Raw genomic sequence first — 20,411 nt, 5'->3', positions numbered from 1 at the left:
GTTATGGGTCTGTTTGGGGGTTTATTGTGGGCTATTTTAACAGCATAAATGAGCTTGTATTTAAGCCCATTTTATTTTTAACCATTTAAAAGATAAAGGTTTTGTCATTGTTGACTCAGTAAAAGACTTGGGTTAAATATGTAAAAACATTCAATTGCCCACATTTGGATTTCTTTTTTTATCTGGTCTAAGTAAAAAATACTTATTTTGTTGTTCTTTTTTACATCCATACCTTTATTGTCTCTTGTATGTTGTGACCCTGAAGAATATAAACACTCAGTCCTGCATGTCTCTTTAACTTTACTGATTCATCACTGAATTAAAATGATAATTTTCTTTATTTTAGGCATTTGACTTTGTCCCAAAATGACATGGCAGCATTGACAGGGGGAAAGGTAAGTAATTTAAGAATGACTGTATAAGCCTTAAACAAACCTCTCTGTGCATATAGAATTGTAGGCAGTGTAGTAATACCTGATTATCTGTTGCAGGGCTTTCCTTTTTTATTCCAACATATCCGTGATGGGATCAACATCAGGCAAACCTGCAACCTCATTTTCAGTCTGTGCCGGTACAACAATCGACTTGCAGAACATGTGAGTACAAGGGACTCGTGCCTGTTTGTTGAAAATCTTCTCTAAGAAATGTAATGAGGTAATTTTCATTATTTTAGTGAATAAGCACAAGTCTAAGTGAGTTTTGTTTTGTCTTTAAGATTGTGTCCATGCTGTTCACATCTATAGCAAAGCTGACTCCTGAGGTATGTAAACATATTACTTGTCTATTAAATAGTCTGCCTCCATATTTTGCTGTTTTAAATTACTCAAATAATCCTTTGCTAATCAAAAATCCTGCATGGAACGTGATCCGGGGAAGTTTTTGTGCCATTAAATGAAGTGGAACTGCACTGTGGATGAAGTTTTTGAAAGCAGAAATGTGCTGGGCCACTTAGGATGAAAGTTTTAGTCAAAGCCAAAAAATGTATTTCTATGTTCTCCACCAATAGGAATTTTTTTTAAAAAATTGCTAATATTAAAGTCTTTGTTCTAGAATAAGTGGAAATGAGTAATTGTTATCTGGTTGTTCAAGTTTTGGGGCAATATTTTGCAGTTCTATGCATGGAAACACATTTCTCAGTCAGACTAAATTCCTGCCCTGGTAATAACAAAAGTACTGAGAGTTCCAAATGGATTCCAGATGCAAAATATGTAATTATAGTACTAAACCCTTTCTTCAAGGGTTGTTAGAAGCTGGGTGAGTCTTGGAAAACTTAAAAAAAAAAATCTTGTATCATGTTACCTTGCACTGACTGTAACCAGGGGCTTAATTCTGCTGTATCCATTTGTGGATATGGATATATATGGATTATTTACAGATTAAATAGTAAGGGATTAAAGTATTATAAATGTTCATGTCTACAGTTCATGGAAATCTTACAGACTTTGGTTTGGGATTTTTTAAATACTCTCAAAAAAAAAATCAGTGGATAAAATAAAACATATCAAAAATGATATTCTTCTTTTTATGCATTGCAGGCAGCCAATCCTTTCTTCAAATTGCTGACCATGCTCATGGAATTTGCTGGTGGACCTCCAGGAATGCCACCCTTTGCTTCTTACATTCTGCAGAGGATATGGGAGGTACAACCTGTAAAAGAAACCAGAAGCTAAATTGTCTTTCTCTTGTTGGTTCTTTGACATACGTGAAAAGGTTTTACATTGCCTTGCTGCCTAGGTCCACGATTTTTTATTACCATTCCTCTTCCAAATAAATGGCAACAGCCAATAGACATTTAAATTTTAGCTTAATGAGAAATGAACTGATTCACAGTAAGGGTCTAGAATGCTGCTTCTAGGCCAGTTCCAGGTAGTTTTCTCAGTTATCCTTTGCAAGGACTGTAAAATGTTTCAAGACCCAGCAGTTGTTAGTTGGGTTCTTTTGGCCATTCTGTACAAATTCCTTTAATATTCTTGCTTTCTAAAGTGAGAAAGAGACTTTTCCACAAGTTGGCACAGGGATAAATTCCTTGATCTGAGCAACAGGTGAGGAAGTAAAAGCTTTCACTTCATGTGGCTGCTCATGGAGTTCCCAGTACAGTTTGCTGTCTTTATTCCCAAGGATAGTGTGTCCAGCCTGGAAACTGGAACACTGAATATTCCAAAAAGTGGGGCTGGGGTTTGTAAGAGGTTGTTACTGTCCGGAATTGAGACCTCTGGTAAAACACAAACCTGCCTTGCCCACTGTGGGATAGAACATGGATTGCTGTTCCCAAGGATTTTCCTCCTGGCTGGGAGCAGTTGTAGGACAGCAAGTGTTTGCCAGGTGACTGATCTGATGAATGAGCTGTATCTGCTCCTCAGGTAAAGAAAGTTCAGAGAGCAGATCTGAAGGTCCAGAATGACATCCAGCTGCTTTTTGTGGATGGGGAAGTGGCAGGTTATGAATTTCCCTCAGGAAATCTTTCCTAGAGTTTTTTAATTAAACTTCCTGTGACAATACATGAGCTGTGGCATGAAGTAAAGTCCCTTTGCTTAGTGCTTCCCTCAGCTGCAGAGTTTAGGGATGTAATTTTTTGAGCAATCCTCATTTTATTTTCCCTCTTTATCCTCACTGCACAGACTGAACCTGCAGAGGAAGCAAGGCCTCCAAGGTTTCTGTTGGAAAACCAGGCTTTTAGCAGTAGTTCTGGCTCTGGTGTTTCCAGGGTTATCCTTACCTTGTCAGCACAGGTCTAGGGATACAAACAGTGCAGGCAGGGATGAGAGACCCAGCACTTGATGCACAGACAGACAGATTTTAGGGTGTAGAACCTCCTCTTGCAGCCACTCCAGTTTCCAGAAGTCATTAAAAGGTGCTGGAGCTCTGCAGATAGTGAGCAATGACAGTCCCTTCCTTGGACATCACTTCCAGCCATTGCCAAGGAAACCTGACAGATCCATCTGTCATTTCTAAATAAAGGGGGGAGATTGTTCTTCAGGTGTTTTATTTTTAAATTGAGATTAAAATTTTATAAGCCGAGTTCTGGTCCTGTCAGCTGCTCTGATTCTTCAGGTGGATTAGAGTAACTGGGGGCAGCTCAGCAATCCAGTTACTGCCTCTGGTTCCTTAGATAGGGAGGAGTTCCTTTTTCCTTGTTTGGGCACCTGAGGCTCAAGGTAAAAAGACAACAGTTTATAAAAACTAGCAAGTGAACTAATTACATTCACTGGCCTCATGTCAACAGATTTTCAACTGCACAGAACCAGAAAGGCCCAGGAAGCCACATTTTCTCCTTATTCTTTGGGCTTTGATCCCACACAGCACTCCACAGGCTGTTCACTGCCTTGGAAAAATGCTGGATGAATTTATTCCCTGAAACTGTAAATTCACAAAAAAAAATGTCGTGGTTACCCTCAGCATGAAGCTGTGTGAATGTCTTTGCATATAGCATTTATGTTCTTTTGATGTACAAAGACACTGATTCAGTGTTAAGGTTTTGTGTTGGATATTTAAAAAAACCCCACTTATTTGTTTATAAAGACAAGATTGTTCAGTTTTTGTGCTTAATATCTCAACTTCTAAATATCTCATAATATGCAGAATAATTTCCTGCACTTAGACTGAACTTTCAAAAGCTCTAAAAGGTTCAGAAGCACAAAACAGTAATAAGGGTTTTTTTGTGTGCCAGAGCAGCTCAGTCCTGTAGGGGCTTTGATAGCTCTAAGTGATTTTAAAAAGATATTTGAAAGTTATTTTTAGGGGGTTTTAGTGCCAAGGGTAATGCATTCCTGTTGATTTTTCCACTCTCCTGTCAGGTCATTGAGTACAACCCCTCTCAGTGCCTGGACTGGCTGGCTGTGCAAACCCCCCGCAACAAACTCGCCCACAGCTGGGTCCTGCAAAACATGGAAAACTGGGTGGAACGTTTTCTCCTGGCACACAACTACCCCCGAGTGAGAACTTGTAAGTGACTTTCAAGTGAAGAAAATTATTCTCCTTTTGTAGCAAGTGACTGTGCATGGGGTGTCCCTGTCACAAATGCTCCCGTGTTTGTCTTTCCTTCCTTTTCCAGTAGTTTTGGAATTGCTGTATTTTAACATCTTAGTACAACTGTGGTGCCTCATCAAGACTTGCTACCCAGTTTTGATGAAAACTGTGTTTTCATTTGGTAACTTAAATGATACTTTAGAAGATTCTTTGTCCCATGTGGTTAATCTGTAAGGTCCAGGAAAACCTAAAGAAGAAAAAGAGCTAATCCAGAAGGTTTTCCATAGTGTCCATCACATAGTTGTAGGTAGGAGTAGTACGTGGTGTTCTTTCACCCCTCACAGAGTAATTCAGTTGTGGATCAAGGAGAAGCCACCTGTGCCTTCTCCTGAATTCCAGGTTGTCCTGACTGTCTAGTGTGTTCTGCCAGGAGTAACACTGTCAGATTGCCAGAGCACATTTTCAGCCTTTCCCGTGTCCCCATTTTTTTTACAAAGGAGATTCCACAGTACAGGACACACTGAACTTTAATACATTTTGTGTGGCCGAGGGAGATGTGGAAGCTGGAGGTACAGCTTTGCAAGAGGCTCCAGTTGCAAACATCTCTGAGGAGATAATGATGTTTTGATTGAGCAGTAGACAGTCATGGAAAAATCTGGTTTGCGTTCCTGGGGGATGCAGTGTCAGCACAGGGAGAACCAGGCACAACACAGGGATGTAGGGTGAAGAGGCCTGAAAGCACATCTCAGCACCACTGTTAGCATGTTTTACTAGTCCTATCCACTGGGATTTTTTCATCCCTAGTGTGACTGTGGTAATAGCAGAGCCTGTAAAACCCTTTGGGATCTGTAAATGGAATGTACAGTGTAATTTAACATGGCTGTTAAGCGGGTGTGTCACTGCCAAAGGTGTAACAAATCTGTTTCTATTTGAAGCTGCAGCCTATCTCTTGGTGTCGCTTATTCCAAGCAATTCCTTCCGTCAGATGTTCCGATCGACCCGCTCTTTGCACATCCCCACCCGTGACCTGCCCCTCAGCCCCGACACCACGGTGGTCCTTCACCAAGTCTACAACGTGCTGCTCGGCCTTCTCTCACGAGCCAAACTCTATGTTGATGCTGCTGTCCACGGCACCACAAAGCTGGTGCCCTACTTCAGTTTCATGACGTACTGTCTGATCTCCAAAACCGAGAAACTCATGTTCTCCACTTACTTCATGGACTTGTGGAACCTCTTCCAGCCCAAGCTCTCCGAGCCGGCCATCGCCACCAACCACAACAAGCAGGCCCTGCTGTCCTTCTGGTACAACGTGTGCGTGGACTGCCCCGAGAACGTGCGCCTTATCGTCCAAAACCCCGTGGTGACCAAGAACATTGCCTTCAACTACATCCTGGCCGACCACGACGACCAGGACGTGGTGCTCTTCAACCGCGGGATGCTCCCGGCCTACTACGGCATCCTGCGGCTCTGCTGCGAGCAGTCCCCTGCCTTCACCAGGCAGCTGGCCTCCCACCAGAACATCCAGTGGGCCTTCAAGAACCTCACCCCGCACGCCAGCCAGTACCCGGGGGTAAGTACCTGGCACCAAAATTCCGTCGGCGCCGTTTCCCCTCTTACCCCGATGTCCCCATAATGAAAAATGTGACAAATTATTTAACGTGTCCGCATTTGGATTCCCTTACTGTACTTTGGGGGGGGTTGTTTTGGATGGTCCTTGCTGTGGAGCAGTTGGAGAGCAGATGTGGTTTTTTTCTGGGAGCAGACACAGGTGTTTCCACTGTTCAGTATTCCATACGCCGGCTTAGTCGTATTGAAGCAAGGAATAGCCTTTAGTGGTGGTCTAGAAAGTAGGTTGTGTTCTAACACATGAAGCTGGAGGAGTTCCCAGTTTCTGGAGTAGGGCCAGGATTTAGCCTGTTGCATTCCAGTGGAGGACAGCCTGGTGTTCACCTTGGGAACACTCACATAGCTTTGGCAAACACAGGGAATTGCACTGTCACTACAACACTTCCAGTAGAGAGTAGATGTTAAAGTAGGTGTGCAATGGGGAGACAACAGCCTTACAGAGGCTTTACAAGACAAAGTGCTTGGCTTTGCTTGATTGCCCTGTGAAAGTTGCTTTGGGGTCCTTTGAGGGTGTGCAGGGACAGAAAGAATACAAAGATCTCCATGAAGGAGAGACAGAGGAAGTGTGAAATCTTCTGTGTTAAACGTCTGCCTAGTTCAGCTCACAGAGAAATTTTATACTCTGACAGGCCTGGGAGGAGTCCTGCTGCTTTCCTGGTTGGCATCTCCCCTTGCAAGCCTCAGTTTGTCTTGCAAGGGACCTGAGTTACTCCATTGTGTTTATTAGTGTTCCCCAGACTGCAGCAGGTTTTAGCACAAGCAGCTTTCCGAGTGTTTGGTCCCAGGGATGGGGATTTCAGATTCCTTTGTACATATATATATATATGTTTATGTGTGTACATGTATATGTGGCAAGGAGCTGTGCTGTTAGGAAGCACCACAACATCTGATTTTATAACTTTGTTGTAATGCTTAAGAATGGGTTCCCATCTAAATTTGCTCACATGTGTTTGTTCCATATGTTGCTTAATAGCAGTAGCACACCCACAGTAAGTAATAGAAATCAGACCTAAACCATAACATACTGAGAGAGATGGCTCTAACCCAGTATTTTTGTGTGTTTTAGGCAGTAGAAGAGCTGTTTAACCTCATGCAACTGTTTGTAGCTCAGAGGCCAGACATGAGAGAGGAGGAGATAGAAGACATAAAGCAATTTAAGAAAACAACCATAAGCTGTTACCTGCGCTGCTTGGACGGACGGTCTTGTTGGACGACTCTGATAAGGTACAGCACTGTTCCCATCCAGCATTTCGCTGGAATTCCACCCTCAGCCTACCCTGATTAGATGGGAAAAGCTGTATTTTCAACTGCTCTTGTTGATGGTTGTTATTTTGGGGCTTGGTAAAAATTGTGCCTGTGGGACAGAATTTTATTGTGTCGTGTCTTGGAAGAGTTTTTCATTTCTAGTCTTAGTAGTTCATCTGAAACTGTTTGCTGGGCATTCTCAGGGAACTATAAATTGCCTCTGTGTGTAGGGTCAGGTTTGGGGTTTTAGATGCAAGTGTTGATGTTTTGAAACACTTGTGAGAAGGACAAACTGTTACCTGGAAGGGTGACATGGAGTCACCTGGCACAGAGCACAACCAGGCTGTCCCAAACGCTCTGGAATCATTTTTATGTTGAGAGAAATCATTCATTAGCATAATCCTTTCTTTCCTGTTCTGCTGAAAGCATCAAATAGCCTGATAAAAATGTTTTTGTGCATTTAAAAGGCCAAACATGTGCTTAACTGAGCCTGTTTAAATGTATCATTTAAGAAGCATAAACCTCTCCCTTTTGAAGTTCGTTGTTTTCCAGTTTTTCCCCTTTTTGCAAATATTATTTGGGAAATAGTTTAGGTTTTCCTGGGAAATGTTTCTGTTTATAAAATACTTTCCATAACATAAAGAAAATTGACAGCAATATGAGGGGAAAAAGTGAAGAGAAGATGTTCTTTTTGGTGTTCTTTTGGGGTTTCTTTGTTCTTCTGTGATTTTTTTTACCAAAATACAGCACGAGCTTAACATTTTTAAGCATTTCTTTGAATTGTGAAAAGATGGGATGCAATTTTCAGTGTTTTCAATATCTGGATTTTTTTCCTAGTGCCTTCAGAATATTATTAGAATCCGATGAAGACAGACTTCTTGTTGTGTTCAACAGAGGATTGATTCTGATGACTGAGGTAAGTGCTTTGCTATTTAATTATAACAAACATCTCACACTGGTACTTCCCCTGTCGTCTTTAATAAGATTTCTTTAGTAATAAAAAGATCAGGAAACTGCCTGTTTCTCAGGACAGAGGGAAAACCACCCACAAATGATGCTGAGAGGAGTAAATTTCTGCTTTTCTGGTGTCATTCCCTTTGTTACAGATAACTGGGAATGGCTGAGCACAGTCACACAGTTGTTACTAGTTAAAAAGTGTTAAGGCAACACGTTAAAATACAGAAATAACTTGAAGGATATTCAGCTGCAGTTGTATTTCTGACATTTCTTTGAAGCCCTGCTGAGGCAGTTTATCTTTCCTGTCTTTTGTGCCTCTGTTTGCAAGAAGGAGTGGTCTGAGAATACATAAACTCGATTTCTTTCTGATGAAACTAAACCTAAAATGTGTTTCTGGAGCACATTTAGTGTAGTCAGGTTGTAAATGGGTATTTGGGCCATGAGACCAGACCAGAGTTAGTTCAAAATAGAAAGGGGAAAAACCCCTGACATAATTAATCTCTGAACTGGATACAGTTGGGATGTGGAGTCCCTGCCCCCCAAGTTTCACTGCACAGATCCACACTCCTGAGGGTGTCATAGCCTGGATTCTGTTCAGCACTTCCATTAGGGAGGTGATGGATGAGAACGGGTGTTTATCCAATATCCTGGCAATGCACCATGGGAAGGATGTGTTAGATCCCTTTGGGAATAAAAAGCTGGATGTGTTGGAGAAAGCATAAAAATAAGATCCAGTTCATTCTTGGCACGTGTAGAGTGGTGTATTCAGGGAGAGAGATTAAACTGGTGAAACCCTTGGGGCAGGACAAGTGGCTTGGAGGTGTTTGTGGCTGTGCAGAAAAATGGGATTTGGGAATGGGCTGTGCAGGAGGGGTCAGCCAGCACAACTGGAAGTTGTCAGGAGGACTTTGAGCAAACATCTGTCAAGGATATTTAGTCTGCCTTAAGGCATGTGGGTGGACTGGATGATGCTTTGAGGTTGATTCCAGTCCCATTTTTATATGGTTTGTATAAAAAAAATTCTCTTAACTCCTTTTATACGTCACCAGTTTGTATTTTCTGGGGAAAAGTGTGATAGATGGAATTCCAAAATCAGCTGGAAAAATGAAAATGAACACACTGCAGTGCTGTTTGAAAACTGAGTTTTCAGGAGCTTGTTACACATGTAGGGCTATTGATTAATTAACTGTGGAATTACTCCAGAGTATCTGTTCCTCTTTGTTGTGAAAATGCCTAAATTCAATAAACTGGGTCTGAAAAGTTAGGAACTGAGCTATAACATTATCCATACATGAAACATAAGTAGGTTTAAGATACCTGTGTACAGATGTATTAAAAAAACTTGTGTAACAGTTTAGTTAACCCTGATCCATACCAACAATGGATAATTAAATTAATAAGGAGTCTGTGATAGAAAATTAATTTATCCTGTGTAAAACAGTGCTAGAAATGAGGTAAAACTAATGCTACTTCTTCACAGCTTGACATCACCTGCTCTTATATTTTCCCTCGTTGGCTGGAAGTGTTTTGTGTGGTGACAAATAACGCGCCGAGGAGTTGTCACATCCAGAAGGGTTTTCCACTTAGGATTGGCCATGTGTCTTTTGTCTCCCCTGGAATATAAAAACGGCCTGGCAAGGTTTTGCATTACAGGGAATGAGGTTCCTGTTCCTTTGTCTTTCAAATCCCCCAGCAGATCAAATATCTCCTCTTACATCTTGCGCTGGAATTTTTGCCGTTCGGAAATGAGTTGCTTTTCCTTCCCCGATTTTTCCATCAATCACAGATGCCCAGGAGGTATTTTAGTTATAAAAGGAGGAGTAATTCATCTCATGTACAATCACACAGCAGATGTCCTTAAGCAGCACTTTGAAAAATGAGTGGCATCTATCTTAATCTTATCTTTCTTTTCCCCAAATTCACATACCTGTGTCTGTCCTTCTGCACTTCTTGTAGCACTTTGTCTGTTGGCACAGAATTCCAGGTGTACAAAAATCCTGTGTCTCAAATTCTGCTTTGTTTATTGGGCTGGAGATAAAGATGTGAAAAGTTTGTCATTATTTTGAGCCAGTAACACAAAGCTTTCACCTTGAAAACAAAGATCTTTGTGAATATATCCGGCACTGTGTATTTTTTGAGCATAAAATAAATGTACCTGTAGGATAAAAAGAGAAATACTAACAAATATGTTAATTTGGCTTGTTAATTCTGGCATTTTTTCCTTCCCAGTCCTTTAACACATTGCACATGATGTACCATGAGGCCACAGCTTGCCATGTAACTGGAGACCTGGTAGAGCTTCTGTCCATTTTCCTTTCGGTTCTGAAGTCAACACGTCCATATCTGCAAAGAAAAGGTTTGATTATAACCCTGGAAAGGATTATATGCCTGTTGTCTGTGAATTCATTTTCCTCACCCAAACCCTGGTGGTTCTGTCTTGCTTATGGTCTGTTTAAAAACTTGCTGAACAGACCATATCTATTATGGTCACTAATAGATATTAAATTGTTATTTATTACTGAGTTAGTGTGAAACGAGATTACAAAAATTTAATTTAAAGAGATTTCTAGGTGGATTACAGTCATATTAAAGGAAAAAGAGATTCTTTTTTCCTGTGCTTTATTTGAAGTGCTTTTGAGCAATGCCCTGAGCAGATGTGATGTTTGCACTTGCAGATGTGAAACAAGCTCTCATCCAGTGGCAGGAGCGGATTGAATTTGCCCATAAGCTCCTGACTCTGCTCAATTCCTACAGTCCTCCCGAGCTTAGGAATGCCTGCATTGGTAAGTCCTGCCCATGAACCTGCAGGCAGGAAGGACCTGTCCTGCACAGGTACCTGCTGTGAGGTGTAAATGCCACTTTTGTAAGTGCCAGAAAACTCTGTAGGTCGGGATCGTTCGTGGAATATTGTCAGGACGTCAGCGCTGATGTTCTGATCCTAAAGAATCCCGGTTGTGTCAGGTTTAAAGGAATATTCCCAATTCCCCAGGCACAAACAGTCAGCTGTCACTGAGAGACTAAATTTGCCACCTGAGGAATAACTCCTCAATTCAGGTGTGAGTTAAGAAGCAAATCCCAAATCTCCATTAAAATCCAAGCATGAACTAACGCTCCCCTCAGAAGGGGTGACCAGGTTAGTCTGAGAAACAGCTTTTCCTGTTGGTTTTTCTGACCCACTGCTGTAAAGTGGAATAGTGGAAGTAAAGCTTAAAATAGCTTGTAGAATGGCATGGATTTGCTCTTTAAAATGTAGACACAGGTATTAAATACAAGTGTCTCTTTTGCATTAGCAGAGCTCTGTCAGAAAGGTCCAGGCTTTTCCTAGTTCAGGCTTTTTTAATGTTATTTAATGGATTGCTGATAAAGGCCTAAAACTGTGTCCAAATTACCTTTTTTTTTGTGTGATTTCTATGCATCTCCCCCTGTTTTGAGTATTTCCTCATTGTCCTCCTGACTCTGCTGCTGGTTGACATTTTCCAGGAGTCAGACCCGTTTAAGAAGAAGCAAAGAGGGTAAATTTTACTGAGCTTCTCCTTTCTGCAAGCTGACACCCGTCCCTGGTGGTTGATCTACCACTGAGCAGCTTTTCTCCCAGTGGCACACAGAGGTGAAGGGAACTGGGACTGATTTAGGGGTGTCACTCAGGTGTTACTCACAGTGGAGCTGAGTGAAAAGGGATATGGAAGAGAGTTTGCAAATGCATGAGCCTTAAGTTGAACTGTTTGCTGTTAAGAAATAACAATATGTAATAGCAAAAACAACTTTTTGTTTGTAGATGTCCTCAAGGAGCTTGTACTTTTAAGTCCTCATGATTTCCTACATACTCTGGTTCCATTTCTACAGCACAATCATTGTACATACCACCACAGTAATATCCCAAGTAGGTATTTCAGTGATTGTATTTTGAAGTTCTCTTACACTATTATTACTCTGTCGTGTTCCTTGCTGATGTGAAATATTGACCTTTTTAATGTTATCCCCTATTTTATCCAAACTTACACTACAGTGTCTCTTGGACCTTATTTTCCATGTCGTGAAAATTTGAAATTAATAGGGGGGAAAAGCAATATTCGTCCTCCGCGTCCCGAACTCAACATGTGCCTCCTGCCAACCATGGTGGAAGCCAGCAAGGTATGTCAAGTGTGGCCCTAAAAAGAGCTGTTTCTCTCTTGTTTGCCCATTTTTATAAAAGTATGGCAAGAATCTAGTAGCTCAATGCATTTACCTTTTCTTTGTAAGCAAAGCATAATTCTTCTTCAAGATGTGTTGTCCTCATATACTCCATTCTAGTTGTGCACTCCAGAAGTACCATTTCCCTGCCCTTGCTGACACACAGCTCCATATTCCAGGCAGAATAAGGGTTTGGACATAGTGTTAGGAAAAAAAACCCCAGAGCACACATTTGGGTGATTTTGCAATCTGTCTGTGGCATTATAAAGAAAATTGAGGGATTGTCCAGAGGGGTTTCACAACACGTTGAGGTTTTATTGCCAGACAGCCAAAGAAATCCTGCAGGTTCCATCAGTCCACTGAGCTGAGACTGAGGTGTAATATCCTACTTGTCTGGGTAAAATCCAGTGCCTGCAATGTCATAGAGGGCTTTTAAGTCTTTCACTTCCCATTTTCCCTTCTGTGGGCTTCCTGATGGGATGCCAGTTTTGGTGGGGCTACTCTGCAGTGATTTGCCACGTCCCGTTGTTACAGCTGCACCAACGGTGGGATTCACTCACGGCACTTTGCCTATCTAAAAAGTCAACTTCCAGCTCATCCTGTGGCCATAAATAGTTAACCCCGGGAAGGAGGTAAATAATCCCCCTCCTTCCTGCCCTGAGTCTGGATGAGGTGACTCTGCCTCCCTCTCCACCGACCGCAGGGAACCCCGAGTGGATTTTAGATAGCTAAAGTCAGGTCAGGTGAATCCCACCCTGACAGGAATATGTATGGACAATCATTTGAAGCAGGAGAACTGGTTACTTGCTGTCCGGTAACCGTGGTTCTTCAAGATGCTTTGTCCACACAGATTCTGTGCTCCTCCCGCTGTGCTAATTCCAGGTGCTGTCCTAGGGGATTCTTATGGGTGAAGGAATGGAGTGGTGGTTGAAGCCGCCATACCCCTTGTGCCCTCAGGTACAGTGGTCGCAAGGACACACTGGGTGCAGGCACAGCCCCAGTGGACACAGCTTTTCAGAAAGAATCCAATCTCCTGCACATGGGGCCTATGTGCACGTAGATGGGAATCTGTGTGGGCAACACATTTCGAAGAAGCTCGGTTACTGTAGGGTAAGTAACCCTTCTTTTCTAAAGCTTTCAGAACGATGCTGTGTCTATTTGTGCACCATCAAATCGACCGTGTGAACCAAGTGCTTAAAAAACAAAAATCACAGAGAGCCAGAAATTATCTGTGGTGGGTTCTTCCCATCGTGTATAGCCACGATCTGTCATAGTGTAAATGTCTGAACTTTAAAAGCTGTCATCCTACATGACACCGTACTTTAGACTTTATATCGAATTCCTATACATTAGGAAGCAGAGGATTTTTAAACCTCTGTAACCACATCCACAATCCCATTTCCCTGTGGTTTTGCATGCTTGGTTTTCATTCAACTGCTTTGTTTGCTTGAGTTTTCGAGGTTTCCTTTTGGCTCTCTGCTCTACAGAAGCTGATGCCATTTGAAGCGTGTATGTCCAAAATAAATTAAAATACTGGCATACATATATCATTGAGACATCCTGAAAAATTCTGCTTAAAAACCTTGTGAAGCTTAGTCTCAAGAAAATTCTGAATTCTGCAGATCATAACCGACAAATGATAATTTAAAAAGCAGTCATGTGTTTATACTTAGGTATCTGTCTGTGATGTAAAATTACTGATTCTTTTCTTGTCCCGTTCAAGACATGGTATTTGCAGAGCTTTGCACCTTCTCAATGTTGATTGAGAGTCCTCCAATAAAAGGTTTTACTGCTGGGGAGTTTATGCCATCCCTCCTCCCATCACACGTGGTGTTGCCAAGGGCTGGGCAAGGAGGCACCTGGAGATTCCCACTGTTTTCCTGTAGCACACAACGAAGCATTTTAGGGCAGGAAGTGCAGTGACACAAAGGGAGATGTTTAGGAACTCTGGGAGCTGTCCTGTTGTTCTGTAGTTTAAATGAAGCTCCCTTAAATCTTCAGGGCAAAGATGATGTTTACGACCGGATGCTGCTGGACTATTTCTTCTCCTATCACCAGTTCATCCACCTCCTGTGTCGAGTTGCAATCAACTGTGAAAAGTTTACTGAAACTTTAGTTAAAATGAGTGAGTATCAGGGTGAAACAGCCCAAGGGTAACTTTTCCTGCGGTAACTTTGAGTGCTTCTCCACTAAGTTTTATATTCAGAGGTTTTAAGGAAAAGCAGAGCTTGTGAAACTCGCTGCATTTGGACATTATTTTGATCCACAAAACTGGTATCCATGTATGAGGTAGTGCAGCCTTACCCACGTGAGTGGCACACTTTGGGCCTGTCCAGAAAGGAGCTGAGGCAACCAGGGAGAATTCACGGGTTTTGTGCATTTAGAGTTTAATACAGAACTGGTATTGGCAGTTTAAATGGCTTTGGATCAGATGCTGAGTCCTGAGCACCTCAGTGGCAATTATATGACAATATTTAAAGTTTTGTCTTCCCCCATGGACCTGAGGGTGAGTTACTCAGTGTGCACAGACCTCAGTGTCACACCAATAATCTTGTCCCAAGAGTGATCACAGAATGTTCTTTTAGCCCCTGAATCACCCATTTGTGTGTTCATTAAACAGACCGTACGAACCTCACAGACTGAGGGTTTCTGATCATAAGAAATGCTTGGAATGTGATCCTAGGAAATGATACAGCACCTTGACACTGCTTTTATCAGGAATTTCCCTGTCTCCCACAAAATTCTGCCACACTGATTTGTTTCCTCCTGCAATTCCAGGTGTCCTGGTTGCTTATGAAGGTTTGCCACTTCATCTCGCGCTGTTCCCCAAACTCTGGACTGAGCTGTGTCAGACTCAGGTAAGAGTCAGGTTGAGAACCAAAAGAATGGAAAAACAGGCAAAACACAGGGATGAACCCAGGAATTGTAACTAACAGGTGTTTAATAAAACACCTCTGCTTATGTTGCTGCCACCTGATAGAACCTGATAACTGAAGTGTAAAATCTGGGATATTGCATTTTCTCCCAGTACACCCTGCAAACACTGAACAACTCCCCACAGCAGCACTGGTGGGATGGTGGGTGTGCAGACACCACCTCGTCCTGCCCTGTGAAATCCCAGCTTTTTATGTAGCACAAACACTGGGATGATGAAAGAAAAATGGGGAGATCTACTTGGGAGGCACCGTCCCTTCCTGTATGTATTGATGGGATAAACCAGCCTTCCAGGACTATGTGAAATAGGGATTTGTACAATTTGCTGACACCTGCTGGGCCTGAGCTGTGTTTCAGTGGGCCTGGCCTGCACTTCCAGTGGTGACTTCCCATGTTCTCTCTTCCTGCCAGTCTGCCGTGTCCAAGAACTGTGTGAAGCTGCTCTGTGAAGATCCAGTTTTTGCAGAATACATAAAATGTATCCTGATGGATGAAAGGACCTTTCTCAACAACAACATTGTGTACACCTTTCTGACCCATTTTCTTCTCAAGGTATGTGGTCCTTTAGTGATAATTCCAAGGAATGCAGTCATTGATGCTGTTTCATTTTGAGATACTGTTTTCACAGTTCCAATTTTTTTCAGGTTTATAAAAAAAGTACTTTCTTTTCACAGGTGCAAGGGCAGGTGTTTTCTGAAGCAAACTGTGCCAACTTAATCAATACTCTAATTACAAATCTAATAAATCAGTATCAAAGCCTAGAATCCGACTTCAGCAACCAGAGGGTTGAAATTTCCAAAGCAAGCTCTACTCTAAACGGGGTGAGTCTTTCCTAAGTTGTTAAAATACCAATTTATTTCCTACAGGAACTCTTCAGTGCCCTATGCCAGGTCCTGGTTAAGGCTGGGCACTGTTTGCTCCACTCTGTGCCTGGTGAGGGCATGGCAACTTGGGAATGTCATATCCTGGGGAGCAAAGTGATGCAAAGTGCAACAGATTTAATGGTAGGAACGTCCTAACCCAACCAGGTTTTGTCTTAGGACAGACCTGCATTGAGGTCAGCAAACAGCAGTGAGTGGGACATTTCAGTAGTGTAAATATATCTGGAATTTGATCTTTTGGGCCTTACTGCACAGGATTAATCCAAGGCCAGTTTGAAATAAGGCTTGTTAAGTTTGTTACTGCTCTGTTTTTCCAGGACCTCCGAGCACTTGCCTTGCTGCTTTCAGTGCACACTCCCAAACAGCTCAACTCAGCCCTGATCCCAACTTTACAAGAGCTTTTAAACAAATGTAGAGCTTGTCAGCAACAGAGGAACTCATTACAAGAGCAAGAAGCCAAAGAAAGAAAAACTAAAGGTTTGCCTTCTTATAATGGTGTCGCTCTAATGGTTGTAAAATGAGCGTAAGACATTATTTTATCCCTGCAGGGTGGGCCATGCCTTGGTCCAACACTGCACAGGAAATACTTTATTACGGAGCTAAAATTCATGAATTGCGTGAATTTTCCGTCAGGAAATAAGTATTTGTTGAACGTGGGAGAGGATGGGAATGTGAAAGCGGGTGGGAGCGGCAGGAAAAGCCTTTTCCCTGAGCCAGTTTTCCCGTTCCTTGCAGACGATGAAGGAGCGACTCCTGTGAAGCGGCGGCGGGTCAGCAGCGACGAGGAGCACACGGTGGACAGTTGCATCAGCGACATCAAAGCTGAGCCCAGGGAGGCTCTGACCCCCACCAGCACTTCGGACAACGAGACACGGGACTCCTCCATCATCGATCCGGGCACGGAGCAGGACCCTCCGTCCCCCGAGAGCAGTTCTGTCAAGGAGTACAGAATGGAAGGCCCTTCTTCGTTTTCAGAAGACATAATGTTGGCCACGCGGGCGCAGCACGCGGAGGAGCAGCCGGGAAACGGGAAATTCGAGGAGTGCAAAGAGTTCAAAGACCTGCAGGCTCCCAAGGATTCCATGGGAGCCGAGGAGGACTCGGAGTTTCCTTCCACGTCGATCTCCGCGGTTTTATCCGACCTCGCAGACCTGCGGGGCTGCGACGGCCAAGCCTTACCAGCCCAGGACCCCGACACGAGTTTAGCAATCAGCTGTGGCCATTCCAGAGGACTTTTTAGTCACATGCAGCAGCAGGACATTTTAGACATCCTGTGCAGGACCATTGAGTCTACGATTCACGTGGTCACACGGATATCCGGGAAAGGAAACCAAGCTGCTTCTTGACATTAGATGGAGCATGTCTGCTTTTAAGTATTTTTTTTTTTTAAAATCCTTCTTCTCCCTCCCCCCTCCCCTCCAAAAATGCTGTTTGTATAAGTTTTGCTTATTTCTGTTTTGTGCTTCAGTTTGTCCAGTGCTCTCTGCTTGAATGGCAAGATAGATTTATATGCTTCATTCTTGGTCAGGCAGAACTCCAGATCCTTTTCTTTGTTTTTAATTTTATTTTATTTTGCATCCTACCGTACACTTTCTTAAAGGGCAATCAGATAATGGCTATGTTTTATGTAATTAAGAGTTCACTGTAGTGGCTTTCATTTAATATGGCTGTCTGGGAGACAGGGCCTCCTGGCCCTGTATGATGTAATTTAAACTTATGGCATTTTTACTGTGTATAATATGGTGTCCTCTGTGCCAGTTTTGTACCTTATAATCGAGGCAGATTGCCTCAGATCGCTGTGGTTCTTATTATCAAAATTAAGTTTACTTGTATACTAAACAACCACAAGAAATTTGATTCTGTAAAGAATCCTCTTTAGCTGTGGCCTGGCAGTATATATATGGTGCTTTATTTAACAGAATACCTGTGGAGGAAATAAAGCACACTTGATGTAAAATTAATTGTTTTATTTTTATTGACATGATCAATTGCTATTCTGTGCACTTCATTAAACTGATTGTGATGACTTTTCATTTGTTTATAATATGTTGCTTCAGTCTCTGGATTTGTCAGCAAAGAACCTCCTAAGTAAGTGAAAGAGCAGCAGAGAGAGATGAAGGGCAGGTGGGCAGGATTGATGGAAATCTCGGTGCTGGTCTGGTTTATGTGCACAAATGTGGAGAGGCTGGGGCTTGGTGTTGGAACACGAGGTGCTGTCAGAAGCCAGTGCAACTTGGCATCTCCTTTCCTTCATTTTAACCTGTGTGATGATGTCATTTTTCTCCTGCACCATTTGCAGACTTCCTTTCTTTTCCCCCTCTCCCTGGCTGTGCTCCCTCATTTTTGACAGCTGCTACAGCCCTGGAATGCTGGAATGACTTTATCACCTCTCCCGTCCTGTTTCCTCCTGTTATTTCTGAGCAATATCCATTTCCTATGTGACCTTTTGGCCTGTCAGTGATACTGGTTTTAATATCCAATTAAACTCCATTTTCAGTTTCATTTTCCAGTTGCTTAGCTCATTTGTTTTTCTACTGTCTTCATAATACATTTATTTTGGTCTTTTTTCTTCTGAATTCTTTCATTCCATCTACCATTTACTAGTTTAGTATCATTTGCTTCTCCTTGAGTCTATTATATGATATTCTTGCTCCCTTTAAATCTACTCTCATTGTTTTTAACCTTGTGTAATTAATAATTTCTCTTTAAAGTTCACACTTTAAGCACTTTTACTCCTGCATTTACAGACACTGCTGATGCTGGTGAGTGTGAAGTTGGTCTCATTAATCAGACATGAAGTAATTATGGGTTTGTTCTCTTTAGGAATGATTTTATTGCCTTTTCTGATCAGCTTCTCCCCAGGTTGTGATTCAGAGAAATCTTCAACAGTTTTTTTCTGGTCAGAACTTCTGCAATCAAAATTCATCTCTCAAGACTCTGCCAAACCAAGTGAGTTGTGGTTGGTCAGGTTGTCTTTAGGAAGATATTTCCCAATGGCTCTAAAGATCTCTGAGATGCAGCAGCCCTTGTAACCCTTTGGTGAGTAGTTTCAGTTAATTAATCACCCTTATTAACACTGTTGGTTAAGTTGTCTGACCTCAGTTCCAGCTCTTGTTGGCTTTAATTCCTCCCCCAGGATGAGGTCACACCATAATTGGTACTGGAGAGGGGGATCCTGTTTGCTGGGATGGTTTTTATCTCATTTTCGGCAGACCAACTATAAACAGCACTTAATAATTATTTCATAAAGGCTACACAAATATTACCCCATTAATCATGTCAAGATTACCAGAAATATGATTATTTTTACTGCTCTTCTCTTACATTACCTTCTCATTTCCCCCTGGAGTATTCCTGCAATTTTATTGAGGTGGGGTTTTTTTCCCCTGTATTTTTTAAACAGAAGTAAAGCAGTACCTGCACAAATGTCTGCTCTTCCACATCCTGTTTCCAGCTGTTTGTCCCCTGTGTCCCTCATTTTACGGGCTCTGTAAGCCATTATTTTTTCCACAGTATTCCCCTTGGACTTCACATCAGTTTTCTGGTTTGTATTTCATTGCCTTCAAGAACGTTCCCTTATCCCTGCCTTTGAAAACCCTTTAACCCTAAACCCTTTAATCTTTAACTGGCCCCCTCAGCCTCTTAAAGCTTTGATTTTCTTCCAGGCTTTATCCCACCTCTCATTTTATTATTATTTATTTCCTCCTGGAAGTTCCACCTCCCATTTAACCCCTCCAAAATTAAGCTTTTTCTGTTTAAAAGCATCTCCCTGCACAGTCAGCTCTGCTTGTGGGACTCCAACTGTTGAAACCATCCTCTGTACTCATTTTTGACCATAATATAACAAATCACTTCATTCCCGTTGAATTTTTTTTCCCTTTGGCTTTCTCAGCTCACCAGTCATTTACCATTTTTTGCTTTTCATTGCAGAGTCTCTGAGAAATTTCAGCACCCATTTTAGAAGAAACTGGTTTGCTGGAAATCCTCCTGAAGGGCACCTGGAACAAGTGAAAGGAACTTTTCCCTCGGATTTCTCTCAGTCCAGGCTGCGTGCAGACAATGGAAAGTTCAGCTGGGCAAAAAGCCAAGCGCAGATTTTTTTTTTTTTGCATGATTTTCACGTGTTCTTATCATGTTCTATATAACATGCCAAGAACATGAGAATGTCATGCTAAGAACATGTGAATGTCACGCAAAAAATATCAGATTTGGTTTTTGTAAGCATGACAGTCACATGTTCTTAGCATGATTTAAACATGTAAATAACACGCTAAGAACATGCTAACATCATGCTAAGAACATGCTACTGTCATGCTAAGAACATGCTAACATCATGCTAAGACCATGTGAACATCATGCAAAAAATATTAGATTCTATTTTTGTAAGCATGACAGTCATATGTTCTTAGCATGATTTAAGCATGTTGTAATTAACATGCCAAGAACATGCTAATGTCATGCTACGAACATGAGAATGTCACGTTAAAAATATCAGATTTGATTTTTGTAAGCATGACAGTCACATGTTCTTAGCATGATTTACACATGTTGTAAATAACATGCTAAGAACATGCTAACGTCATGCTAAGAACATGCTAACGTCATGCTAAGAACATGCTAACGTCATGCTAA

At 42.0% G+C, this 20,411-nt stretch overlaps 1 protein-coding gene and 1 long non-coding RNA gene across 9 annotated transcripts in view; one reads left to right on the top strand and one right to left on the bottom strand.

Annotated features, from left to right (window-relative positions):
• LOC108500651 overlaps positions 1 to 13,830 on the bottom strand; it is a 190,385-nt gene extending 176,555 nt beyond the window's left edge. Inside the window, exon 1 of the long non-coding RNA XR_001875935.1 lies at positions 13,792 to 13,830. This is a non-coding gene — a long non-coding RNA (uncharacterized LOC108500651). The remainder of the gene's footprint in view (positions 1 to 13,791) is intronic.
• USP34 (ubiquitin specific peptidase 34) overlaps positions 1 to 18,281 on the top strand; it is a 110,538-nt gene extending 92,257 nt beyond the window's left edge. For 4 of the 8 annotated variants that reach the window (XM_017821748.1, XM_017821749.1, XM_017821751.1 and 1 more), the window contains exons 63-81: positions 347 to 395; positions 492 to 596; positions 716 to 760; positions 1,536 to 1,640; positions 3,795 to 3,942; positions 4,902 to 5,536; positions 6,659 to 6,816; positions 7,675 to 7,753; positions 10,024 to 10,150; positions 10,470 to 10,577; positions 11,570 to 11,674; positions 11,801 to 11,925; positions 12,922 to 13,074; positions 13,966 to 14,089; positions 14,743 to 14,822; positions 15,310 to 15,450; positions 15,573 to 15,719; positions 16,097 to 16,256; positions 16,515 to 18,281. In XM_017821748.1, coding sequence (XP_017677237.1) covers positions 347 to 395; positions 492 to 596; positions 716 to 760; positions 1,536 to 1,640; positions 3,795 to 3,942; positions 4,902 to 5,536; positions 6,659 to 6,816; positions 7,675 to 7,753; positions 10,024 to 10,150; positions 10,470 to 10,577; positions 11,570 to 11,674; positions 11,801 to 11,925; positions 12,922 to 13,074; positions 13,966 to 14,089; positions 14,743 to 14,822; positions 15,310 to 15,450; positions 15,573 to 15,719; positions 16,097 to 16,256; positions 16,515 to 17,125 — 3,205 coding nt within the window. In that variant the 3' untranslated portion in view covers positions 17,126 to 18,281. The remainder of the gene's footprint in view (positions 1 to 346; positions 396 to 491; positions 597 to 715; positions 761 to 1,535; positions 1,641 to 3,794; positions 3,943 to 4,901; positions 5,537 to 6,658; positions 6,817 to 7,674; positions 7,754 to 10,023; positions 10,151 to 10,469; positions 10,578 to 11,569; positions 11,675 to 11,800; positions 11,926 to 12,921; positions 13,075 to 13,965; positions 14,090 to 14,742; positions 14,823 to 15,309; positions 15,451 to 15,572; positions 15,720 to 16,096; positions 16,257 to 16,514) is intronic. The other 4 variants (XM_017821755.1, XM_017821752.1, XM_017821750.1 and 1 more) reach the window with 3 other exon arrangements.
• Positions 18,282 to 20,411: the final 2,130 nt, after the last annotated feature.

This window comes from Lepidothrix coronata, unplaced genomic scaffold, assembly GCF_001604755.1.
Source record: "Lepidothrix coronata isolate B3197 unplaced genomic scaffold, Lepidothrix_coronata-1.0 Scaffold92, whole genome shotgun sequence".
In the NCBI taxonomy this organism is placed as follows: Eukaryota; Metazoa; Chordata; class Aves; order Passeriformes; family Pipridae; genus Lepidothrix; species Lepidothrix coronata.
Note: the sequence above shows the minus strand (reverse complement) of the source record. Positions and strands in the feature narration are given on the sequence as shown.